General features: G+C 39.7%; 1 protein-coding gene across 6 annotated transcripts in view; it reads right to left on the minus strand.

Moving 5' to 3' along the window:
- Window positions 1–1,955: 1,955 nt before the first annotated feature.
- Window positions 1,956–24,203, minus strand: part of CLCN5 (chloride voltage-gated channel 5) — a 162,301-nt gene continuing 140,053 nt past the window's right edge. For all 6 annotated transcript variants that reach the window (XM_079124149.1, XM_079124151.1, XM_079124148.1 and 3 more), the window contains 9 exons: window positions 23,764–23,951; window positions 19,360–19,482; window positions 18,210–18,416; window positions 15,308–15,388; window positions 14,306–14,848; window positions 11,944–12,130; window positions 10,683–11,081; window positions 10,315–10,531; window positions 1,956–8,233 (listed from right to left, as the gene is read on the minus strand). In XM_079124149.1, coding sequence (XP_078980275.1) covers window positions 8,143–8,233; window positions 10,315–10,531; window positions 10,683–11,081; window positions 11,944–12,130; window positions 14,306–14,848; window positions 15,308–15,388; window positions 18,210–18,416; window positions 19,360–19,482; window positions 23,764–23,951 — 2,036 coding nt within the window. In that variant the 3' untranslated portion in view covers window positions 1,956–8,142. The remainder of the gene's footprint in view (window positions 8,234–10,314; window positions 10,532–10,682; window positions 11,082–11,943; window positions 12,131–14,305; window positions 14,849–15,307; window positions 15,389–18,209; window positions 18,417–19,359; window positions 19,483–23,763; window positions 23,952–24,203) is intronic.

The following is a 24,203-nucleotide window of genomic DNA, read 5'->3' on the forward strand; positions in this document are numbered from 1 at the left end:
AAAGGAACTTGTGAAACTTGATCTAGAGTCCGAAGGCCAGGAGCTGACAGTGCCTAAGGATCAGAATGACCAGGCTTCTCGCTTTGCCTGGGATAATCTCAGCCTATGTCTTCTGTCCATGGGTAATTATGACCACCCTCCCCTTGTCAAAAGTATCTTAGTCGTACAACAAATGATATGGCCACTCTAATAAGGGAGGGACTGGAACCTTCTTTCCCTAATGTTTTTATCCAGTTTGCCATTTTGAAAAAGAAACTACTTTCGGACATCAGGATCGTTAAGCTCCTTGAAGGCAGGGACTGCCTTGTGATTGATTTTTTTTAATAATAAGAACTTGTCATATTAATTTTAAAATAAGAACAGCATAAACTTTATTAGGCACATTAGAAAGAGAATATCTAATAAACTAATACCTACTATGTGATTGAATTTAGGTCTCTAAGCACCTAGCTATAGATATGAATTCATGCTTCTTGACCTACCTACCTTAGATACAGTTCCCCTCTGACCAACCTTAGTCACATCAGTACTTTAATGATTGCACTGACATCTGGTGGTCATTTCCAGTTTTTTTTTTCTTTTTTTCTGGGCAGCTCCTGCCCTACAGGATGGATCAGTCCATACCTCATACTCCATCAAAGCAATTTTTATCTGAGCCCTACAGCAACTAGACACGACACCCTAATTCATAACAAGTTGTTGATAGCTGGTAACAGATGTACTTTTTTTTTCTCAAAGATTCAGAGGCAGGGATGGTGATAGTGTGGAAAGGGCTCTCGGTCAAATGATAAATAACATCAAGGGCTGAAGTTCAGGTGGGATTTAGGTTTGTGAGGGAGTTACTTTTACATAGGTATGTTCTTCCTGAAATGATACCAACTAGGCCAAAGGTTTTCAAGTTCTTTGTAGCAGCAAAATATTGAGTCAACTCCAATGCAGATGTGATCAAATGTTGGCTGGAGAAACTCTTCAACTAACACTTGGGTCCGTGGCAAACTGCCTTACCAGTAGTGTTTGGCTACCAAAGACAGGGTGGGAGGGTGGAGGAGGCTGATGTGGGGGAAACAGTAAGAAAGTAGAAAAGTCATACTTCAAAGTCTAGCTGTTCTTTTTTTTCTGTGTTGCAGAGAGGTGTGTAAAGGGAATGACTGCATATTCAGCCACCTCTCCATGCCCAATCCTGCTGCCATTTACATATGGTCACTACAGAGGGCTTTCCATAGGAGACATTTTATTCCCAACACACCATGAAAAGGGTACTAAGAACCCTGGAATTCACTGAAGGAATGAATATTTTAATCCCCAATCCTCTTCTTCATTTGAAGGGAATGTAGGCAAGAGGCCTGTCAAAGTTCATGATCTTACATCATTACAAGTTCAGAAAGAGAGAAAGGAAAAAATACAGCTCCAGCTTGCTCTTGTGTCCTCAGGAAGGTATCAACAATGTTATGAGACAGGAACATTAAAGTAGCTATAATGAACGATGTATCCAGGTATCTAGAATGTCTCAGAAAACTAGCTGCCCCTCAAGTGCCTCCTTCTAGTAAAAAGCATTACTGAATTTGTAAATGTAAAAATAAGTATTTAATAAACTTTGTTTTTAAAAGTGAGCCTGAACTGGGCCTGGTGGCACAGGCCTGTAATCCCAGTGGCTTGGGAGGCTGAGGCAGGAGGATCGAGATTTCAAAGTCAGCCTCAGCAACTTATGGAGGCCCTACACAACTCAGTGAGACCCTGTCTCTAAATAAAATGAAGAAAGGGCTGGTCAAGTGCTCCTAGTTCAATCCCCTGTACAAAAAAAAAAAAAAAAAAAAGTGAGCCTGACAGTTGGGTTTGCAGTTGCTTTCTATACTACCCTCCCCCCCAAGCCCCACACCTGCTCCCATGTCTTCTTTTATGGTTGGAAATCAGCAGCAGCAAAGTTGAGGGTCTTCAAAAACACACCAGACACCATGCTGGATAAGGCTGTGCTTTATTACATGCATAATTACAAATCTGTGCTAAGTGAAAATGTATAAAGCAATGGCGACCTGGATTTAAGCCACACAGAGAAAGGGCTGGATGATCCCATCAACCCTTCTGCCAATGTCCATTCCATTGCCTTTAACATGATTGTTTCCATTTCTTACAATTTGCATAGCACTTACTTGTCAAAGTACTTTCCATTCATTGTCTCAGTTTATCCTCACAACAACCCTGTGAGGTAGGTAGGGCAATTAACACTATCCCCATTTTGCAGATGGGAACACTGAGGCACAGAGCGGTTAAGATCTCAAGGCTAGTTAGTAGAAGCATAGGGAATAAAAACAGGTCTCCGAACTCCCCAGTTCACATCTTCCTTTTTACACTATGTCGCTATGCATGACCAGGGAGCAGAACAAAGTGAGCAGTGAGCCACAGCTTTGGTTCAGGCTGCGCCTCCAAATGAGCAAGTGAGGATAAAGCTAAGAAAGCATGGCTACAGGGTTGGCAACACACACAGATAAATAATCTTCTGAACAGCTCAGCACCAAGCTTTCCCTGGCAACAGGCTCCTTAGGCTTTGGTTGAAGCTAGTTTCGGGACACCAAGCTACTGCTGATGTCTATACATTAGCTTCAGCTGAACTTTGACCAACTCTCAGGAATTAAAATTTCCAGACATGTTTTCTTTGGCTACTTCAGTTAGAGCCGGCACTACAAATGAGCTTATTACAGAGATACTCACGTAGCAGCCCATGGGCTAGAACCCGGCCCCTCTGACCCTCCTGGTCTCAGTGGCTCACCCAATGGCTGGTATATCTCCCATAGCCAGAAATGAATGGGCAGAGGTAAGAGCAGGAGGCAGGTCTTGGTCAAATGAAGAAGAGTCACCAATATGACATTGTTGTGACCCTTAGGTGATGTGACCAAGATGCTATCAGGCCCATTGCCTTTCTGGCCTGTACCTGGTTAGCAGCATAGCTTCTAAAGATAGTTTAAGAGAACAAAATATTAAACATATTTTTATCTTGAATGGAATAAATTCATAACCATTACACAGTCCCAAAGGACCAAATATATAATAAAAAAGTAAATACTTATATAAAAAGCTGAGTACTAAGAAGGCAGGATGATGGGGAAGAAAGGAGGATGAAGAGGGAACAATGTGAAATGGAGGAGGGAAAAAGCACATTCTTGAAGGATCATATAATCTGAGGTACCCTCAATATGATAGTGAGGCTGAACATTCCCACCTAAGAAAAATCATCACAGGCCCTGCCTTCCTCCCCATTTTGCCAGATGGCATTTCCCTCACCAAATCCTAGATTATTCATGAATTCCAACAGGTGTAGACTAGTAGAAATAATGAGGTTTAGCAATGAATACTTCACAGGTCTGCCTGGAGATGCTAAAGCCCTCAGGCCTCCCGGCAAGCGTCTATGGCTTCAGCCCCAATGGTGGAGCAAAGTGCCCCTGGACCCATCCACTCAGGAGGAGCTCCCATGTTCTGTTCTCACAGTCATCCTTCCTCTCTCCTTCAGTGCCCACATTCGAAACCACATGCTTGCAAAAATGGAGAGAAATTTGAATTCAAGGCATAGTGGAGGGACAGACAAAAGAGAGGAAACTAGGGAGAGGGAGAGTGGTAGGGATTATATTTTATAAACACCCATTTTTCTATCATCACATACAATTTCTCCTCAAAAAGCCAAACTTTAGGCAAGGCATTCATTCAATGAGTGTGCACACAGAGGCTGGAGACCCTTTGGTGGGAACTTAGAGGTAGGAATTTAAGACTGTAAAATTGGGTTGGGTGATCTGATAGGTCCCATCTTGGAAAAGCAAACTCTGCACATTCCTTCCTTCCTTCCTTTCTTTCTTGGGTGATTTGGCAAAATCAGATTACACCGTGGAAAAGCCACTTCCACCGAGTGTATCTCTTCAAAACCTTGCCCAGATCCAGATGTTCAGAAATGAGAATGTAGCAAGCAAATGCTGGGGAGGTAAGTTTAACTTGCCAACACCCACTTTTCCCAGAACTTCTCTCCTTAGAGCAAACAACTGAAACTGAAGCAAAGCAAATTCCGGCCATCACTCAGGTCCCTTGCACTGACTGAACTTCACATTTACACAGCTCCTGAGCTCTCATCTGAGGAACTCTCACCTTTTTTTTTTCAATAGATAATATGCACATAGTAGGGAGTCTAAAATATAAATGTAAAGGAAGTTTATCATTGAGATGGTGCAAATGTCCTGGGGAGGCCTCTCCAAAGGTAGGTCCTTGAGCCAAAATGACCTTGAACCTCTAGTTTGCTTGGAAAGCACAACTTTGGGGGAACTGCTTGACTTTTTATCCCCATGAAGCACATGATCAAGCACTTTCTGTACATCCCAATGTCAGGATGCAGGGCATGGGGTATGGGATGGCTTTTCTTCTACCTTCTTATATAGTTCATATATTTTCTTACTAAGACTTTTCTATAGTCCTCACTTTCAAATCCCTCCCCAAAAGAAATCCAGGTAATCCCAGAGGTGGCTAAAAAAATAAGGTTTTAGAACATATAAATTTGGCTCATAGATTATTTTTCCTGGGAAGGGGGGTGTACTGAGGGTTGAACCAAGGGCCTCACGTGTGCTAGATAAGCACTCTAATACTGAGCCACATCCTCAGCTCTTTTTAAAATTTCTTTTGTCACAGGGTTTGGCTAAGTTGCCCTGGCCAACCTTGAACGTGTGATCCTCCTACCTCTGCCTCCCAAGAGAAATCTGTTTTTTTTTAAAGGATTCTTGCTCTTCCTGTAAAGGATTTAGATTTAGTCTTGGGTGTCAAAGCAATTATTTTGAAGTTCAACCAGCAAATTAATCATTTGCTCGACCAGCTGGCAAATTCGAAGTAGCCAATGTCAGATAATCTACCAGATTTGTGGATCATATCACCTCTGCCCTATAGCTGGACTAAGCCAGGATGCTGGGGCCAGAGAAAGAGGAGAGTGTTGCCACTCCTTTCAAATTAAACACCAAAAGAGAAATGATCTTTAATGTAGCCATTATTTTGTATTATCAGTCCCCTACTGCTTCTCTTTGGTTTAACTCTTAATGCATTAATTTTTTTTCAGTTTAAATTGGAAAGCTGAAGATACAAAATACAGCAGTTAGACTTTTACAAATCTATGAACTCTCACTCCTTTCATGGCTGGATGGCCACCAGACATTTTTTCCTTGGAAAATCCAAACTCAGTTAAGCACTTATTAGTATTCCTTTGTAAACCCTTCCCTTGTGGCGAGTGATTTTCTAATACCAAATAGACTAGCCTCAACTCATTCATTTTTAAAATCCCAAATAATATACAAATAATATAGTTTTTTGTCACTGAGGCGAACACCTGCAACTACTGACAGACCTCCATATATTGGCTCTTTTTTTTTTTTTTTTTTTTTGGTTAAGTATGTCTAACTGCTTAAATGGCATTGGCAGGAAGAACATTTTCCTTTACCTCAAGACAAAAAAACTCTTGAGTGTCATAGTGCTGAGCTAGTAGTCTTGTATAGCTCTTTAGCCAAAATTAGCCAACCTCTGAGCCAAACCCTAGGATTGGACATATAGTGAACACCATGCATTACAGCTACATCTAGTGTATAAGCTACAAGGATTCCTGAGAAGCTGAGGTTAATGAATGAGATTTATCAGGAGTGAGGTATCAAAGGGAAATTGTCATTCTCTGGAGGGCCAATCGGTGCTTAGCATCTAAAGTATACCTTGGCACAGTGTTATCTGATTTCTTGAATTTATTCTCTGAATTAGCACCTTAACACTGGCTCATCTGTCTACAATGAAGAACAGAGCCTAGAAGAAACACAAAGGTAAACAAGACACCCTCCATGTCACTGCTGCATGATAAAATATGACCAAACCTCCCCTTGCCACCAAATACCAGAAATAGTCATGTTTCCTGTTTTGCAAACTTTAGTGGGCAAGGACAGCTAATAAGACATGTATTCAACCAGAAATATACACAATAAGAACTTTGATCTCTATACAGTATACAGGGTGGTCAGGCAAAGAGTTTCATCTCACAGGAAAGAATCAGTGCTCTGGAAGGGGCGAACGACATAAAGCTACTGAGCCATGACTATGATAGCAATGTACCCGGAGCATTATTTTTCTTTTTCATTAAAATGCTAGGGTGATAAAAGGATAAACTCTGGTGGCCACCTTGATATTTTAAAGATAAAAAATCAAAACAAGCCTTGGCTACATAGCTCTGAGCAATAAAAGAATTTCAGATTTTGGAAAGATAAGACGTAGGGGTAAAAAGTCCTAGACTCAGGAATCAACAACTTTTAAAACGAGGTACACTGTTTTGGGGGTTGGATCTAGGGGAATGTGCTGAGTGATTCTGGGCTGGAAGGATGGGAGGAAGTGCTGGGGAAAGACTTATAAAATGAGCAAGGCTGAACTCTCACCCCTGACCATGCAGTCTCACCGCCATGGGCATCTGGGGCAGAAACAGAGACGTGGCAGCAGCAACTGGGCCATATGGCAAAGAAAAGGGCTGTGTATCGCCTCTAGTCCATGTGCCATAACATTGCTGAGCCTTGGTTTACCATTTACCTAGCCCTAGTAGTTATTATTTGTTATTAGGAATGATTAACCAGCCATAGTGCTCATTCCCAAAGGCAGGATTCAGTACTGAAGAGCAGGAAGGGGAACAGAATGGAAAGGGTAATTGCACGTGGGTGAAACCAGGAAAAGAAAGATAGTGGTTGGAATGATGGCGGTGGCTCTTTAACTCCACCAGGTGTCCCTATAGCGTAAATATTTTAAAACTGTTCTAAGTGTGGTAGGAAATTGAGACAGGCACCTTTTCAATTGGATACAAGCACCTTTGGTGTCACCGGGTCTTGTCCACACCCCTGGGTCTTAGGATGGATTTGCTTTTTGGAACTCTAAGGACCCCCCAAGGGAGTCACAGTTGCCCATCCTGTTCCAAAGCCTTAAATATATCTGAAAGTATCCCAAGCCTAATTCATGCTCAGGCGGACAATGCTGGCCTGTTATGAGTACTTAACACTGGGAGGAGCATGAGTGCCAGTTATTTCAATCCTGGTGGTCTTTACAAAGGAATGCATGAGGATGTCGATGCAGCTCTGAATCTTCCCCGGTTTACCAGTATGCAGTCTAGACTTAGTTCTCTTTACGGTTCTTACATATTCCAGAAGCCTAAAGCACCATCATTCGTGGAGGTGGCATCTGGTAAGAGGATTGATTAGGACCTCACAAAAATGTGAAATTCCTAGTCATTGACTTTGCTTAGAACTTTACTAATCATTCATTTCAAGGAAGCTGGAAGAAATCATTCATTGCTTCAAACTCATGGCAAAGTCCTTGTCTACTAGCTAACAGATACCATCTGGAAAATTACCCTTTTTTTTTTTTTTTTTTTTTGCAGACAAGGAGAAAGCTCTATAACTTATCTTTGTGCACTTCAAAAGAGTACCAGGAACAAGCAAGCTATAAAAGTCAACCTCTCTCAATTCATTTAGAGGAGATTAACTAAAGCAGCATTGTCTTATAATCAGAAATTAAAATTAACATACACATAAACACAGGACAAACTAATAATGCTAAATATTGTAACAGGAACAAGAATAACATTTGAACTGAATCTTCACAGTCTAGAAAATACCATTACTATTTTCCTTCTGGCTTTCCTTTCCGTGGTTTGAAAAGCAAAGCCCCTTAGTTTACACTTCATCTTCCACCAATGACAGTTAGATCCCCCAAAAGTAACTTTTTCATGAGTTTCCTGCAGGCTATAGTTCAGGACAGTTGGAATTTTTCTTGCATAGTTTTCAGTGATTGCATATTGGCTAACGATTATTTTTAAATTAAAAAACATTTTAAAAAAACAAACATAATTAAACCTTAGCAATCTTGTTTACTCTTTCATGAAGTCTTCCTAATGCAGTATCACAGAAGCCTAACTGTTTTTTCTCCTAAAGAGAAGATTAATTTCCAGAGATTATGTAGTGCAACTGGTTAACTTGTAGGAAAGAGACAACACACTAATATGACTTCACCATCCAAATATGGGAAATGTGTTTTGGGTACCCAGTTAATAAAATATATCCATGGTCTGCAATGTCCTTCCTGTTTTATATCCAGAACAACCCCATGATTCTAGTTGAAGAGAATGGAATCAGGATCTTGGTTCGCCATCTGTGCTATATGCTTTAACACATCCTTTTTGGTAATGATTCCAAGCAATCGCCTAAAAGACAAACACAATTCGACAAAACAAAAGTAAATATACAGTTAAAACAACATTCCCAAAGATGACACTTGTCCTCCCCAATCCTTTTCAACTTTGCTTTTAAACACTATCTGCACTTTCAGAATGCTGAGATAACAGGAGTTGGATGCATGTTCCAGACAAACAGGACGATTCACAGGTCCCTATGCATCCACGAGCACTTCTACCTCTAGGTCTCAGGCCCTGCAATTTCCTCTTGTCTGAATATTCTCTAAATATATGAATCTTCACCTGTAATTCCAGTGGCTCAGGAGACTGAGGCAGGAGGATCACAAGTTCAAAGTCAGCCTCAGCAACAGCGAGGTGCTAAGCAACTTGATGAGACCCTGTCTCTAAATAAAATACAAAAAGGGACTGGAAATGTGGTTCAATGGTTGAGTGCCCCTGAGTTCAATCCCCAGTACCCGCCCCCACCAAATATGAATCTTTCTTACTTACTGCAGCCCAGTCCAGATGCTTTTCTTTCAGAACCTTCTCATCCTATGAACCAGTAATAACTGTCCTGCTCCCAGGAGCCGCATGTTCTATGCAGGCCTTTTCTATAGTAACTGTCCTCTTTGTTACTGTCCTATAACCACTTGTGCGTCCTGCATTCCCTATAACACTGCACACTCCTTGAGGACAGAAAAGGGTCTTGTCTTATTTTTTGTCACTCCTCAGAATATAGAATTCATGAAGTGGGTTTCAATAACTGTTGAATGAACAAGTTAAAGAAAGCCCCCTTACTGATTTGATCTTGCTAGATGTCTGATATACCACTTGAAAATTTTAGAGGAGGGGGCATCCAGGCACAGTGGTGCACATTTGTAACCCCCCAGATACTCAGGAGGCTGATGCAAAAGGATCACAAGATTGAGGTCAGCCTCAGCAATTTGCTGAGACCCTGTCTCAAAGTTCGAATTAAAAAAAGGTGGAGATATGGTTCAGTGATAGAGCACTTGCCTGGCATGTACCATGCCATGGATTCGATCCCCAGCACCACAAAAAAGTTTTTTTAGAGGAGGGGGAAATTCTTTTATAGTTGCTGAATCAATGAAGCATGTTCAGAAAAACTCCACCCTTCTCCTCCACCTCCTCTCTTTTCCAGTAAAATCTGCTGGACTTCCTTTACTGGACAAGAAATATCCCAGGAAGGAAAGAGCCTTGGGCTTGGGAGTCAGAAAATTTGGGTTTAAAGCTAACTCTACTATTTATTAACTGGGGATCCTCATGTAAATCACCAGACCTCACTGAAACTTGGTTTTCTTGTTCTCAAAAAATAACAACAAAAGATTCTAAGGGCCAAATATAGTAGTCTCCTCTTATTTGTGGTTTCAGTGATCAACTGTGGTCTGAAAACAATGCAGTGCAATACTTATTGTTGTTAATATCTTATTGTGCCTGATTTATAAATTAAACTTCATCATGTGTAGGAAAAACATAGTCTTTTTTTGGGTGGGGGCAGGGTACTGGCAATTGAACCCAGGGGAACTCTACCACTGAGCTACATCCCAGACATTTTACTTTATTTATTTATTTTTTATCTTGAGACAGGTCTTGCTCAGTTGCTGAGGCTAGCCCTGAATATTCAAGCTCCTGCCTCAGTCTCCCCAGTTGCTGAGATTATAGGCGCACACTACAGCACCCAGCAGGAAAAATAGAGTCTATATATGGTTCAGTACTATTTGCAGATTCAGGCATATGAAGATCATGAAAGGTATCCCCGAGGATAAGGGGGACTATTGTTCTATACATATCCCACCTGATACCATTATAATTTCAGTGCTGCCTGAATGTGAGAACAAAGCTATTTCCTTTGTAGGTGAGGAACTCAGCTATTGGATAATGTGCTACTAACACTTCACAGCTTTCAATTATATTCTTTTCCCAAATTCCTTTTCTATTAATTATGATGATAAAAGTAACATATCTACCTTCATCTCAGAGCTTGAAAATATCCAAAAGTACTACTAATGCTCATTTACATTGGATTCTTCTTTTTTTGTCTCAACGTTCTCTTTCTTCCCACAAGCAATTTGCCTTGACCCAAGAGTCCTTACCCATTGTGTGTAACGAGGCACTGTCGCAGTCCCAGCTTGCGAAAGATATCCACTACGATCTCCATGGGTGTCAGGTCAGTCACAGTGAAGGGGCTGAGATCCAGGATGTTCCGAAGCTTCAGGGTAGGTGGAGTGTATGGTGGCATTGGAGGAGAATGCTCAGTGAAATAAATGATGGAAGTACTCACAACTCCATCCTGTTTCTTCCGAGCATTTTCTATTTGAACAGAAGGGGGGAAAAGTTGAAAACAAGTGCTAGTTCTATCCTTCTGGTCCTTAACCAGTCTCCTATCCCCTGTCCTCCCCCATTTCATGCTTATTTATGAGTTCCACAGCAGATTCTTTTATCTCCTTTCTGAAATACTTACCAATTGAAATAATGAGGTCTCTTCGGAGGACAAAGCCTACAAGTCTTTGAGACTCCCGGGACACCACCACTGGGAAGCCACTGTAAGTGGTTTCACTGATTATGGTTTCTACATCTTCCACGGTCATACTGTCCTGAGTAAGGACAGTCAACAAAGGATCATTTCTCCGAGGTTTCATCACATCCATTGCCAAGGTCTTATGAGCAAACTCTTCTTTGGCTTCAAGAAAGGGGTATCCGTTGAGACGGATATGGGCATCATAAATGCCCTCCCGCCCAAGAGCATCTGCCACCCACTTGCTTGTCATGGCTGCAGCCATCAGAGGCACAATATATTCCAAGCCACCAGTCAGTTCAAACATTATGACAACAAGAGAAACAGTCATCCGAGTCACCCCTCCTGCAAAGAAACAGACACAGGCTATTGAAGGGACACAAAGCACACATTTCATTCCATTTATGGGCCTGTCACAGGCCCCATCCAGGAAAATCTTACTTACCAGAACTAATGCTAGAATGGAGTCCTACCTATAACTACATAGACCCCAAGACTGCAGTAAAGTAATGTTATAATCAACCTGACTCAGATTTTTCAAAATCACATCCACAGAATTATAAGATGCCTTCTGAATTTTTTTCATTTGGTGCTTCTTTTCCATAATTATAAAAGTAATATATACCATTGTAGAAAATTCAGAAAATATGAAATAAAGTTATTATTCATAAGCTCACTCCCTATAAGTAAGAAGAGTAAAATTTTTGAAGGATATTTTCAAGTTTTTTATACACAAAAACATAGATAAGCTCACATTTTGTTTAATTCTCCACCATGCTTTTCCCCTACTTTATGTTGAGGATACTTTACATATTATTACAAATTTATTTTACATCTTATTTAAAGATGTTGAATATGTTAACATCATATTTAAAGACTACATAACATAATGACATATGGATGAACCATAATTTATTTATTCAATTCCTGACTGTGAAAATTCAGGCTGACTGGAAAGTTTTGATCTTATAAATAATACTTTGATGCATATTCTTGTGTAGCCCTCTTTGTCTAAATTTCTGATTATTTTCCAAGTGTGAGAGAGTAGAATTAGCTTTCATAAAGCTCTTGAAAAATAGCAAACACAATAGGAAATGGATGATCGTTTATAAAACTCTGCAGTCCGGGCTTAGTATCACTCTTCTTTTGTATGTCAGCTGGATAGCTGGGTAGCAACCTCTTTGAAATCATTGCGAACCCTACTCACCTAAGCAGGCTGCAGCTCCAACCATCGCATAAAGGCCAGGGGTGATGCAATCAGCTCCCTGACTGCACCAGCTATTAAAGATCGTCCAGTCATGGTGGTAATAAGCCAGTTGTTCCATTCCTACTCCTAAAAGTCGACCTGCTATAGCACCAACAGCCATACTAGGGATAAAGAGGCCAGAAGGGATCTGCAAAGAGAAAGCAAGAGATGATTAGTGACAAATAATGTGATTGCTTGGCTTATGGTCAGGGCTGGAGGACTGACCCTCTGCGAAGCAAACAGGCCATTGACAATTTAACTATGCACTATGCTAGCAAGTGGCTGTAAAGATTTGTGTAACACTACAGGGACTAGAGGTTCTCTGGGACGTGCAGGCAAGGATGACTGCAAAGAAGCTTACCCTGATTCGGGGTCCATCAGGCAAGAGCCTGAACTCTCCAGACCAACACAGAACTGGAGGCAGAAATTAGGCCTTTCCCAAAGAAAAAGGAAAATAGATGGAGTTTCTTATATATGCAGACATTTTCCCCATTTTGAATACTTATCAATAACAACTATTGACTACTGTGGTCTATGCTGGATGCTCTATATATAAGATTTTATAAATTCTTCCTAACAACCCCAGGAGGTAGGTATTATTATTCCCAAATGACAAAGAACCTACAGTTCAGAGATGTCAAGTAACTCATCCAACATCACAATTTAGTAAATAAGGGCACTTGGACTTAAACAGAATGCTCACAACCATGCACATACATTGAATTCTAACCCAATGTGCACACAAAAAGGATGGTACATGAGGTTTCAGTCTATTTTGCAACAGAATTAAGAAATATTTAAAAAAATTTAAATAAGCAAATGGCTACGGTTGCATGCTTAAGCAAAAAAGGAAACTTCATCTATCTTCCTGCTCTTTTTCTAGGATGCTATAGTGAATTATTAATATTCTGTGCTAAGAGGGAAATGATATCAAGGATAATAAAAACAGCAGATTATTTAAAAATAGTCTGCATTTGATTTTGGAATGCATTTGAATCTGGTGTTCTGATGGCCTACAAATCCCCCCTCATTTTCACCCCATGGTGTCATTATTTTATTTAACTGAAGAGACACTGAAAAACTTTTCAGGGTCCCCATCCTATTTCTGTGTTGAGAGAATAGATGGATAGATGATGTCTCAGAAAGTAGTGTCGCTCTCCCTTATTTTCTGGTTTGAATCTGTTTCCCCAGAGAATAGAGGGAAATACTGTGGTAGTAGGGTGCTAAGGAGAAGAAACTAACAACAAGCTAGGAAGGAGGAAGAAAATAACAAAATTTTCTTTCTAGTTTCTTCTAAAACATGGAAATGATAACAGGTGTTGAAAATAAAACATACCAGCCTGAGTCTGCTTTTTGTAAAAAAGTAAATGAACACATAATAATTTTGCATATTTATGAGGTACAGTGTGATATTTTAATACATGTATACAACATATAATGATTAGATCAGGGTAATTACCATATCCATCAGCTTGAATATTTATCACTTCTTTGTGATGAGAAGAGTCAAAATCCTCTCTTCTCTTTTGAAATACGTAACAAATTATTGTCAACTCTTGTCACCCCAGTGAGGTATAGAGCACTAGAATGCATCCCTCCTATCTAATTTTACTGTGTACTAGTTAGCCAACCCTTCTTGATCTCTTCCTCCCTATTCTCCTTCCCAGGATCTGATGATCACTATTCTACTTTCTATTGCTATGGCCTCTACTTTTTTCAGTTTCCATATATCAGGGAGAACATGCCAATGTCTGCTTTTAATAGTTTCAAAATTATATTAACTTGTGAAATGGATCCCACTTGTTGACTAGTGAGCCTTGATTCCAACTGCAAAAAGCAACAAAACTAGCTATATATATTGGGCTGAAACATGAAATTGCTCTTTTAAGCAGTCAAAATGGTTGAATATCATCAACTTCATGTGGCTCAGCCTAATATGATTTATAAATAAACTCTAAAGCCACCTTGCGTCAAATATTGTTTTTTGAATCAAAAAGCACTGGAATAAATACCTCACCATCCTTTTTGAGGGGCAAACAGCTTCTCACAGATAAGGAAAAGACATTTCTTCCCACAATCTCATCACTAAGGTTTACATTTGTCCTCAAAATATGCTTGGACAATTTGAGATATGGGGTAAAATTATCTAAGAAGTTATAGAAACAAGTGGGGGTAAGAGAGCTTTTGGGGGTGGGGAAATCATGCTGGGGCAAATGGAAAGCACCATACCACATGAACTATTATAACTGTAAGATACCTTGGCTTTGCCCTCCAAAACCCACAGCCACACACACAGCCACTAAGTACCAAAAGACTTCCTCACCTTCATGCCAAAGGTGAATATAGTAATGACAATTTTCAGGATGAGTGTCAAAGCCAGCTGCCACATGGCACTGTAGACTCCCACGCCAGCCGGTCTGTCAGGCAGTTCACCGCCCTTGCTTGTGTTAAAACGGTTCTCATAATCACAGAGCTTGGAGGAATCCAGGAGGCCACAGTCATTGAACAGCTCAGAAATGAGCTCACTTGTACTCATCCGGGTATATTCATTAGGGAAAGCCAGGATAGCAGTGATGGCTGTCACAATGAGTACCTCTATGACAGGATACTTGCCCAACTGGGTGGTCTTACGCTTCCGGCACCAGGCAATATTTGTGCGGATAAACAGAGCTCCCCAAAGACCACCAAATATGCCCAGCAGAATGAATGGTACGAGCTCAAAGAGATGCCACGGGGTATGAAACTCCACATAAAACAAAACTAGGCGGCTGTTCCCAAATGGATTGATGGAGCGTAGAGTAAATGCTGCTACCAGGGCAGCAAAGAATGAACGCCACAATGTTTTGAGGGGAAAATAGTAGCTGACCTATAAGAGAGGAGGTGAGAAAGCAAACTCAGTCAATAAACAGAGAAATTGTTTCAGGTGAAAAGTTGGTGCTGCTGGCATTAAAGTCAAGGATGACAACTGCCCAGGGATTTCTGGTCACATGGTAAATCTCTGAATTTGGTGGAGCACTTAGGGATTGCAACATACATTGATATTGGTCAAAATTCCTGACACACAAGTATGTATATGCTAGGCATGGTGGCACATGCCTATAATCCCAGTGACTTGGGAGCCTGAAGCAAGAGGATCTCAAGTTTGAGACCAGTCTCGGCAACTTAGTGAGGCCCTGAGAAACTTCGCTTAAAACAAAACAGAACAACACAAAATATTTTTTGTCTCAAAATTAAAAAAAATAAAAATGGCCTAGGGATGTGCCTCGATGTTTAAGTGCTCCTGGGTTTAATGACCAGTACCAAAAAAAAAAAAAAAAGTCATTACCTCTTCCAGACTGAATAATACTCCTCCAATAGGTGCCCCAAAAGCTACAGATACACCAGCAGCAGCTGCAGCTGACAAGACCTAAAATCCAAAACTCAAAATTAGCAATAAAATAATGCTGTGTTCCCATGTTCAATCACATTTTTAAAGGAATGTTGTCACCGAACATTTTATTTAAAGAAAAATCCTATACATGCTCCTTATCATAAAAAATGTAGTTCGATGTCTATTTGCTTTGAGAGTAACCACTATTTCGGGATGTTGAACACACAAATGTGGCTCCCACACTAAAGCAGGACAAAGGGTCTTCCACTTGTGATTAATTGAGACATGTGCTGTATTCTAAGTTATGCCTTCCATCTGCAATACCCCCAATTCAGTAACTGATGTATTTATTCCCCACCTAAATGAAGTACTTACAGTGAGGTTTATATAGCACTTTGCAAAGGAATGTTTTCCAAGCGAGATGTTAAAGAAGGCTCTAATGATACAAAACTGAAATTACAATTGGCTCACAGCTCTTCAGAAGCTGCATTATTCATAAAACAGACATTTCGTTTTCCATACTGTGTGCCCTACTCTATGCCCATTAACCTTTAGAAACAGAAATAGGAAGGCAGCTAGATTTTGAAAGGAAGAGAAAAAGCTAAATATGTTTACGTGTGGCAAGGGAAGAGAGTAAGAGGGAGAGGAAGAAGCTGTTAGAGGGAAAGAGGGACAAAGAGGAAAAGAGAACAAGTGATATTTAGAGAGTGTCACCTCTGTGTGTAGGTGTGTGTGAGCATGTAAAATGTACAGGAAAAACACCAATGATGGCAAACAAACCAGAATTGGTAGAAAGACTGAGTCCTTCCCTTGGATTCTAGTTGCTGTGGAGAGAGAGAGAGAGATGATTTGGGGAGAAAGGGAATTCACAGCTAACATTGCTTTTCATTTCAGACAACCCGCATGCAACTTGAGACAGAGGATTTCACTGTGTTTAGGATGAATTAGGAGGGAGAAGACAGAAATGAGTTGGCTTCTGCTTTAATTTTTTCCTGTAAGGTAGAATCAATCTACGCCCATCCTTCCCAAATTAGTTTTAATCTCAACTATCTACCCACTTTGACAATGCTACTGGCCACACAGGGGTTGCTACTGATGGTAAGAACAAGAGGAAAAAGTAACTGGAAAGTCCTAATGAGCAGTAGGAATAAATTTGAGATTCAAATATCCAGAATCTAGTCAGAGAAATATATGGCATCTGCACAGAGAAACAGGAAAATAAAATTCCCCTTTCACAGTATAGGAGACTATTTGAGCAAAAGGACAATTTTCTGGAAGGAAAGTAACCATCAATCTATAGTTTCAAACTCAGCTCCACCCATGAAAAATCAGCAACAATCCACACTTTACTCTTGCCTGTTAAAATGTTTTTTTCTTCAACTCTTTGGCTTCCATTGCACATTATCTCTGTTTAACAACCTCCCCAATTTAACATGGCCTATGTGTCCCTCTACCACATGACAGATACATAAACAGTCTACTCACATGTCCCATTTCACTTCAGTTATTTTTCCTCTCCTTTCTATGTGTGTCAGGAAGTTTCTCCCTTGAACTATCAAAATTTATTCCATATTTGAAAACTCAGTGCCTTTTAGTTTCCTTCTAGGTCTTGTTGTTAACCTTTTTTTTTTGTTTGTTTTCTTTTGTTTTCAGAAGAAATCGCTAGGTTCCAGATTTGTGAAACATTCTTCTTAATAAAATCACCTTGATCTTTGATCCATTCCATATGTGATTTCTTTGTAATTCAAGGAAAATAAGCAAGAAGCATTATTTTCTTAGGTCCTTAATTATAGCAGGACAAAAAAGGAACCAATGGCTTGGAACATTTTAAAAATGTTCCTCTTCAAAAGAGCATACATTCAGAACTGAATAAATTTGAGAACAACTATAGCGATGCTAATTTAGCTGGGGGGGATAATTTAGCTGAGTTGAGGTGGGAGGCAGAGTGAGGTCAATCCAGAGAGAAACCAATTCAAGTGTGTCATTAGGTAGAAAAAAAATTAAAAAGTTGACATCTGAAATGCACACTGCATTTATATTTACACTTGCATGGGAAATAAATAATTTCTGCCAAGTGCAGCAGTACATGGAAGCTGAGGAAGGAAGATCTCAAGTTTGAGGCCAGACTCAGCAACTCAGTGAGGCACTCAACTTAGCATGAGGCTATCTCAAAATAAAAAATAAAAATGTCTGAAAATGAGAGGGTACCTGGGTTCAATCTCCAGTACCAAGGCAGGGAGAGGAATAAAAATCTTCTTTAAATATCTGTTATATTTGTAACTCCTTTTGTAAAGAAACAACACACACTTGTATAGGATTTTATACAATAAAAAGTTAAAGTCATTACTTTTCCTTCCCTACCAGCTCACTGGCCCACTCACCAGAAGTAGACAATTTTAAGGTAAACCCACTTTCCAGACCTATTAAGTTCATAGATATAAACATTTTCCAAATGTTATCTGAATTAAAATATGCATATCAGTCACAAACTGACTTTCAAAATTTAATATTATTCTATCACCAGATTGTCATCATATGTAGGACTACCTCATTCTTTTTAATGGTTGCATAGTATTGTACAGTATGGGCAACATATGGTTTATTGGATCAGTACCCTCTTAATTGACATTTTGGTTGCTTCAGATTTTCACTATATTGACAAACACTACACTGACTTATCCCCAGAAACCTGTGTGCACATATGCTAGGATGACTATAGGATAAATTCCTAGAAATGGACTTTCTGAGTCAAAGGGTGTTTGCATTCACTATGGTAGAATTCCCAGATTTTCACCCCTATGACTATACCACTTAAGTTCTCATGCAAAAAGAGCCTATTAAGGCCATTTGTCATTACCTCTCTGCGTTTGGCTTCATTCTTCCTGTATTTGTTGAAGCAGTGACAAAGGATGTTCCCACAGCAGCAAGCCACGTGCACTAGGGGGCCCTCTTTGCCCAGGCTCAAGCCAGAGGACACTGCCAGCACCAAGGTGATGGTTTTGATAACCAGGGTCCACTTACCCAAATAGCCCCTAATAATGAAACCACTCAAGATAGTTTTTATCTGCAGGTCAAACACAGAGAGATTGAACATAGGCTAAGGAAGTAAAACAGGTTAAAGAAGCAAAAATCTTGGCCTTGTCATAGAAATTGCACCTTATGAACAAGGACCTATAAATGCTTGATTTAAAGTGAACCCAGTTTGGGAGGGAGCTCAGGAGTTCAAGGAAGCTGAAACTGTTCTTTAAGCTTTCATGTTCCTTTTTTCTTTTGGTGGTGGTGGTGGTGGTGAGAATGGGACCCAGATGCCATCTGGACAAGTGCATAATTTGTATGAGAGTGTGCAGCTAAAGAAATTTGGGAAGGCAAATGGAGAGGAGCAGGTGTTTTCCTTAGTTTACAAAATGGTGGCAGGCCAAGAGGCATGTTCTGAGAGAGGAACATCAATGTTGCTGAACCAACCTGAAAGATTAGGTATGATTTTGATCCCCTGCCAAAGAAATGACTACTACTTGGTCAAGAAATAGGGAGGGGCAAAGTCATTATGGTGACCTAAAATTTCAATGATTTCAGTCACCAGCAAGCAACCTAAACCAAAAGTAGTTAGAAATAAGTATTTAACCACCATCGTTCCCTCTAGCTTAAATCATATTGTGGGAAAAGTAGGGAAAATTTGTAGGGAAATCGTTTTATTTCTTTTGCTCTACCAGAGTTGATAATTCCATTGTTTTTTGAGGTCAGAGTCTTAGGGCTTACTCTGGGGACTTCTTGGGTAAGGACCAGGGATGGTGTTCAGGAGCCTGGTTTAACAGGAACACTCAGGTGGCTCAGAATCACCCCCTCTAAATTTCCAGGTCACTTAGGCTAGGAGAAGGCTTGAGGGAGAACCTAGAGAGTTCTCAGGATCTGACTCTGTTGAATGTTTACCAAATTATGGTACATGCTGGAACACACACTTAAAGCTATTAACAAAAAAGGATTAATATTGTTACCATTCATATACTCACCTCAGGGATTCCAGAGCCACAGGCATAGGGTGCAAACACCTTGACAAGAGATACAGCAAGGAAGGCAAATAGAAGAGCCCAGAGGACGTACATGAAATAATTGACAATATAGGCAAAGGCCCCCTAGAAGAGGGAAAAAAAGAGAGAAGCTCATTTTAGCTGAGATTACCTCAGTGAGGCATGTGGCTCTTCTGAGTAATGGTTTTCCAGGAAAGAGGTCAGAAGGAAAAAAGCCAACATTAATTTGCTCAACTATTTCTTTCCAGATTGTTCCGCAAAGCAACTACTATTATAGTCAGGTCACTTGGTATTGAAAATAAGATACTTCGCTACACCCAAAGGAAATTTACAATGAATTTTAAGAATGGACAAGTAGGAAGATCAAACTGAAAACCCTGAAACAAAATTCACTGTTTATATGAGTGCTTTGTTAAGTTTCATAGTCTAATATATATGATTCAGTACCAATTTTACCAAGCATTTTAGCAGCTCTTTTAATGGAATGGCTGAACCCTGCCTACACATTTGAAGTGAAGTCCAGCTCATAAGTTCCATTACATTCACCTTTGGCTACCTACCTTGGTGTCAGAATCTCACAGGATATTACAGTGACTAAAATTCTTGGGTGGTTTTCCTTCCTTCCTTCATCCCATACTCCATTCCTTTTTTCTTGTAGTACTGGGAACTGAACCTGGGAGTGCTCCATTACTGAGCTACTTCCCTAGTCCTTTTCTATTTCTTTTGAGACAGGGACTTGCTAAGTTGCTCAAGCTGTCCTCAACCTTGTGATTCTTCTGCCTTTGCCTCCTGAGTCACTGGGATTATAGGCATGCACCACTGGACCTGGTGATTTTTCTTATTTTTTGTATATGTTTAAGGTATAAAATATGAAGTTTTCTGTTTTGTTTTGTTGTTTAGGTGATGGGGATTGAACCCAGGGCCTTGTGTATGTGAAAGCACACACTCTACCACTGAGCTACACTCATGACCCTGATGATTTCATATGCATCTACATAATGAAATGATTATTACAATCAAACAGACATACATATCCATCATCTTCCATAGTAGCCTTACTTCACATGTGTGGTAGGAATATCTAGAATCTTTTCTCTTAGCAAAATTTCAGTACTACATTATTATTATTTTGGTATTGGGAATTCAACCCAGGGATGTGCTATCACTAAGCTACATTCCAGCCCTTTTTATTTTTATTTTTTGAGACAAAGTCTTGCTAAATTGCTGAGGGTAGCTTTGAATTTGCAATCCTCCTGCCTCAGCTTCCAGAGTAGCTAGGATTACAGGCTTGTGCCACTGCATCCAGCAACAAAATTAACTATAATCCTTACATGTTATATTAGATCTCTAGATTTATTCATCCTACCTAATACAAATTTGTACCTTTAGCCTACTTCACATCTCCTTCTACTCGCCATCCCTACTAACCATCATTTTACTCCGTTTCTATGAATTTGACCTAGTTTATTTAAGATACAATATATAATGATGATATCTTTAGAGATGCAGCAACGAGTACATGGGTAGATAGTTTTCAGGTCCTGATGATGACAGATATGCCAAAGAATAAAATGGCAATAATTTTTCATACTCAGCATCAAACCCAGGGCCATCATGTGCTCTACCACTAAGCTATATCCCCAGCACCTTTAACTATTTTTAAAATGGAGAGAACATAACTTTGAGACTATTCCCCTATGATAAAGAGGTATGCTGCAAAACAAATCTACTTTTGACCACAAATATTCATCAAAATTAATGGACTGGTAAATAGTCATGCCTTACAAAAAAGCAATTTTGGACACCAGGTGGTTATGCTTGCTGGTAGAAATATTAGGAGTTGAAATTCATTCAAAATGCATGGAATACGAAACTCAATGGACTTTTTGACTTTTTAAAATACAAAACATTATTAAAATAATTCACTGACCCAGACAAGGAGATCCAGAATGCTCAGGGATTTTTTTTTCTGTGCTACAAGCTTGATATAGGTTTTCCATGATCTTAGCTCCTCAAAGGCACAGACAATTGGTATCTCCTTGCCTTTCAAATGTAGCCTGGGAGCATGAAGTCTCCGGGGTATGAAACAAAGAGGGAAAGGGAGTAAAGGGTAAAGTAACAGAAACAGGCCAGAGGCAGAGATGAGGCGAATTCTTGGCAGGGGAAGGCTTCTTAAAACCCAGAAGACTTTTTCCCCAGGCTATGATTTCATTCATAAAAAGGAAAGCCAGAGATATTTGTTGCTCAAGCAAATCTCAAGCTCCAGCTCTGGTTTGACAGTAACTGTTAGAACACACACACACACACACACACACACACACACACAGTGCTATATGGTGACAGTATGAGAGAGCTTCGTGATTATAGACTTTCACTGTGCTGCTAGTTACACAAAACTACACGTGAGATAAAATCACAAAGAACTCCATTTCAAATAAGCGAGGGTAAAAAGACTGGTAAAATTAGGTCTGTGGTTTGTACCTGTCAATTTCCTATCCTACTGTCATCATTATGCAAGGTGTTACTGAGGGAGGCTGGGTGAAGGGTATAGAGGATCTCCTTGTATGTTGTTTTAATACTTCCTATAAATCTGTAATTACTTTTTATTTTCCAAAAGTGTCCCATAAAAAGCAAGGGAAGCAAACACATGCACCCTCCTTCACTCACCCTAAATTGTAGGACCCAGGTCCTTCTAATCTAGGGAAGTATATAGGGTAAAAGGAGGTGGTACCTTGAAACAGAGCGAAAACAGAGATCTTGAATTTCCTTAACAGATCTGGAAATTTTACATTCCATTTTATAATAGTTGTTTACCTGTAATATTTGAAAAAAAATCCTCCAAATATTTGGGAAAAACTGATGTTCTGGGAAGACACATACCATTCATTTTGTGGTTTTATCTGCTTTCTGGCATGCTGTCCTTTCCCAGTTTGAGAAGCACAGACTGAAACCCTCATGACATACAGCATATATCTACCACTTTATTGAACCCCCTTCCTAAGCCAATATGCATAGTCATATATGTGCATAAACACTCTTATTTCTGGCTTTATTATTTTACTCCACTTCTTTTCCCTTGACCAACTGTGCGTGCGTGTGTGTGTGTGTACGTGACTCAAATTTCTAAGGGACTAAGTGGGTAATAAAAATATTCTTAAATTCACTCTTAATTGGCACATAATAATTGTACATATTTATGGAGTACAGTGTGATAATTTGATACATGCACAATGTATAATGATCAAATCAGGTTAATGAGCATTTCTACCTTAAACATTTATCATGTTTTATGTTTGAAGCCCTCAGCCTCTTCCTTTTAGTTCTTGATAAAATATATAAGAAGTTGTTGTAAACTACTATCACCCTACTGTGCTGGAGAAAGAGCGAACTCCTAACTGGATTTTGGTACCCATTATCCAAACTCTCTCTCTCCTCAATCCTACCTACACTTCTCAGCCTCCAGTGACCACTATTTTGCTTTCTCCTTCTTTTTTTTTTTTTTTTTTACTTTGTACTTCTACGTGATTAGTTTTCAAAAATAAAATTTCAGAGTACAAACATATATCCTAGTCTTGCTTTCTCCACTTTACCAACAGTGTGGATGAATAGGGAGTACCCATTGCAGTTGGTGAAAGTCAGACTGAAATTGGGAGTTGAGAGTTTGTTTTGTGTGCTTTCATTTTCAGTGGGAGAGATTTAACATAATGAAGTGGTAAGAGAAAGGAAAGGAACCAAAAAACAAAGTCACTTTTGTACCAGAAAACACATGCTAGAGGATAATGAAAAGGTTGATTTGATTGCAATATGTGACTATTAGCAGTTTTATTCCTGGGTTTCTGTTATTTTGACATAGAATATATCATATTTTTTAGTATTCTAAAGCAACACTCAGGGACCAATCACTTTTGGTGTTCATAGAAAAAACAGATTTTAAATGAAATTTTTGGTGTCGTGCTTGGAATCAAACCCATGAACATTCTAAGAGAATGCTCTGACACTGAGCCGCACCCCTATCCCCACATACATTTTTAATCCACTCTGTCCTTCACTGGAAATCTGCTTATCTGTTGACTGCTTCTGACATTCTCATTGAAATGATTAGGGAAAGATAAATTCAGTTATACTGTATACTAATAACACAGAGGGCATGCCAGGCTTATTTTAAACAAATCAACATTTTAAAGATAAGCAACTGTTGATTCCCCATGTCACAAGAGATGGAAATAGGGTTGTGCTTAAACCACAGAGCAAGGCAATTGGCATGTGTTCTCCTTTTTGTGAAAAGAAAAACAGGAAGATTCCACAAGAGCCACAAATACAGTATCAGAAATGAAATAAATGTAAGAATAAAATCCCAGTGGTTCAGAAATCATCACTGCATGTTACCTCATCTGTGCTGATGATAAGTTGGGACCAGCTATTCCACTCCGGACATTTGTCTCTGTCTTCGAATGTGACATGCTCAGAGTTCCAGCAACAATGTTCATGGTTAAACCAGAACCCTCCTGTGCATATACCTTCTTTTAAGTCTGTCATCCAATGAGCAGAGATGTCTATCAGACCAGCTAAGGAACCTGATTTGCCAGAGAGGGAAGAGAAGGCCAAAGTTAAATTCCATTTTTGAAACTCGCTCTTCAGCAATCAAAGTTTTGTCAGCAAAAACAAAAGGAATCAAAATAACTGACAAGCACATACTTTCCCATCTCAACTGCCATCTCTCTCTGATTGCCTGTTGGCTTGGTTTTCACTCATTATCTCCCCACGGAACACTGGTTTCTGTATATAGGAGGAACTCGAGGGAAAGCAGAATAGCTGGGTGGGAGTAA

The sequence above is a fragment of the Sciurus vulgaris genome (genome assembly GCF_902686455.1).
Source record: "Sciurus vulgaris genome assembly, chromosome: X".
Taxonomy (NCBI): domain Eukaryota; kingdom Metazoa; phylum Chordata; class Mammalia; order Rodentia; family Sciuridae; genus Sciurus; species Sciurus vulgaris.